The sequence below is a fragment of the Nannochloropsis gaditana genome (genome assembly GCF_000240725.1).
Source record: "Nannochloropsis gaditana CCMP526 unplaced genomic scaffold scaffold433, whole genome shotgun sequence".
In the NCBI taxonomy this organism is placed as follows: Eukaryota; class Eustigmatophyceae; order Eustigmatales; family Monodopsidaceae; genus Microchloropsis; species Microchloropsis gaditana.
The window spans coordinates 11,840-14,391 of NW_005803520.1; the positions used below are offsets into that span (position 1 = coordinate 11,840).

Here is a 2,552-nt window from a genome sequence, read left to right on the forward strand (position 1 = left end):
CCCTGACTGTTCGACAGCCCCGTTGGCGGCGAAGCGGTGCAGGACGTAGAGGGCTTTCAGGGTGATCCGGGCATCGCCTTCCCGCATTTTCGCCCACAATTTCCGAAGGATGGGGGGGAAAGGGTCGAGCGAGGCCGGCGTCTGGTACGTGATGGAGAGGAGGGCGTCCAAGTGTTTGGCTTTGACGGGTCGGGAGTCTGGGCGCGTGGCCTTGACGACCTCCCCTTCCAGTTCCGAGGAGAGCGCGGCTTTGAACTCCCGGAAAAGGACCCGCCCTCGGTCCCGGAAGTGGGGGGGAAGGGGGAAGAAGGAGGGAGGGGAGGAAGGGAGGGACGGGGGAGGGGAGGGACGCTGTCGTGGCGTGGGCTTTAATGGCCTGGAGAGCGTGCGAAAGGCATAGGCAGAGGAGGTGGAGGGAGGGGAAGGGGGGAAGGACGGGGAAGGGCTTGAGGAAGGGGAGGCGGGGGGCCTTCGCGGAGGAAGCTTCCCGTCCTTGCGACGTTTGGCCGGTGAATACCGAGGCCACTGTAGTGATGACGAAGGCTTCAACGGAAGAGTGGAACGACGTCTCTTACGTCCTGCTGCCCGCGCCGAAGGGAGGGGGCGTGCTGTCCGTGTAGAAATACCTGCACATGCCTTTTTATGAGACCGCCAGGCTGCCACTGTGCTTCCCCTCCCGTCCACGCCTGGGTTTGCGTCGAGTCCGTCGAACATTTCCTCGTCCTGGTGGTTGCGCTCATCCCTGTGGCGAGCCTGAGCGTCGCGTCGTCGCCCACGCGATCTCGCGGGTCGGGACATTGATCCACTTTCTGTTGTCCTTTTTTTCTCAACCTGCTCCCATCTTCCACGTGTACTCCGATCTAGATCGTCTCTGCTTCTTTCTTTCTCTCCGTGGCGTGAGACCCCCCCGTGGACGGTAAATAGCCTGGAGGCAGGCAAACCTGTCGAATGGCACCCCCAAAAAACCCAATGACGAGACGTGAACACTCAGAATCGCAGACGCCTGACCATGACTGTCATAAGCAGTTTAAAGAATTACGCACCCTCGGGCATGGTTGGAACCGCAGTGGCGCAAACAATAAGCATGGTGCAAGAGAGGGTTGTGCTCCTTGGTACTCCGGAGCCCAGTAGCCCTTCATAGAGGAAAAGTATGGGCAAAAGAAGCAGCGCCCACTGTCCCATTGACACGCTTGGTCCTCGTCGCACCATGAAGTCCGTCAAGAAAATTTTCACTGTTTGAAAATGCGTTGAGATTTGTCGGTGAAAATGCTTCCCACGTACAGTTGTACTGGTGGGGGGAATATAACCTCCCGCCCTTGTTCCTCATCTCCTGGCGTGCGTCCCCCGGCTTTTTCCCCCTGAGTGCACCATTCGGAAAAAAATCGCATCGACATCAAAATGATACTTGGTAGTTTTTTGATGAGAAAAAGCACCTGGCTGCTCAGCCTCTATTGTTACATGTGTCATGTAAAAGGGACTCCCATATCCCTTCTCGGGCTGCGCGTATATCAAAGTTTAGCAAAAAATGAATGAAAAGCTCATATCTTCCGCCATCCGCCGACGTTTACCCTTTTTTCGATAAAAGAGGTAAACACGTGGCCATGAAATTGAATGGAAATGTCTAAATGGTGCTTTCTTCTCGTATTCCCCTTCCTCACTTCTTTTCCTTTCGTTCACCCAACTGCTGAGCTGCAAAACTGATCAACAAACCACCTCCCACCGCTATCGCCCCCCACATGCCAGCTTTTACCAAAGCCGTCATGATGGCAGCCGCAGAAAGGATACCAACCACGATCCCCAGAAAGGACTCGGCGTACGACAACTTAAACAAGGCTGCAATCGCGGCGCCAGTCCAGGCGCCCGTGCCCGGTAAGGGCACCCCCACAAATATCGCTAAGGCTTGCCAATTCATCTTCGCTCCTGTCGTGTCCTTCAATTTCTTTTCCAACACGGGCGTCACTTTCTCCATCAACCAAGGCGTGTTCCGGAGCACGAGCAAGATGAGGGGCACGGGGATCAGATTGCCCAGGCAAGCCAACAAAAAGGTTTGGGCGGCAGGAATCCCCATCCACAGCCCCACGGGCACCCCTCCACGCAGCTCGACGACGGGCAAGGCGGAAATGGCCATGAGCGTCACCCAATTCGGCCACCCTGTGCGGGTTCCGATGGTCTTGGCCACACGCTGGCCCAAATGCAAATGCTCCCCGTGCTCCACTGCTGCAGCCAGAGCACGAGGAACCGAGGTCGCCGTGGTCATAAACAAGAGGGTGGCCAAAGCACAGGCCCAGGCGACGACACGGCGGGTGCGGGGGGTTGAGGGTAGAATCGATTTAGTCGAGGAGGCAGGAGGTCTGCTTGTGTTACCTCCCCCCGAGATCTTGAACAAAGATGGGATGGTGGACATAGGTGTGGCTTTGGAAAAGGAAAAACCAGGTGCCTCAGAGCTAGTACAGCCGCGTGAAAAGGCAGGACGGTTGCTTGGGTATGAATGGAACGGGGAAGGCCCGTGGGTGGGAAGGCGTATCGACTTGGCTATCGGTAAGCCGGTCGTT

At 56.8% G+C, this 2,552-nt stretch overlaps 1 protein-coding gene across 1 annotated transcript; it reads right to left on the minus strand.

Annotated features, from left to right (window-relative positions):
- Position 1: 1 nt before the first annotated feature.
- Positions 2-200, minus strand: NGA_2067400 (uncharacterized protein; the record flags this gene model as incomplete). The annotated part of the gene is made up of 1 exon (XM_005854646.1): positions 2-200. A coding segment is annotated over one exon (199 nt), but the record flags the coding sequence as incomplete, so codon positions are not given.
- Between the last annotated feature and the right edge of the window lie 2,352 nt (positions 201-2,552).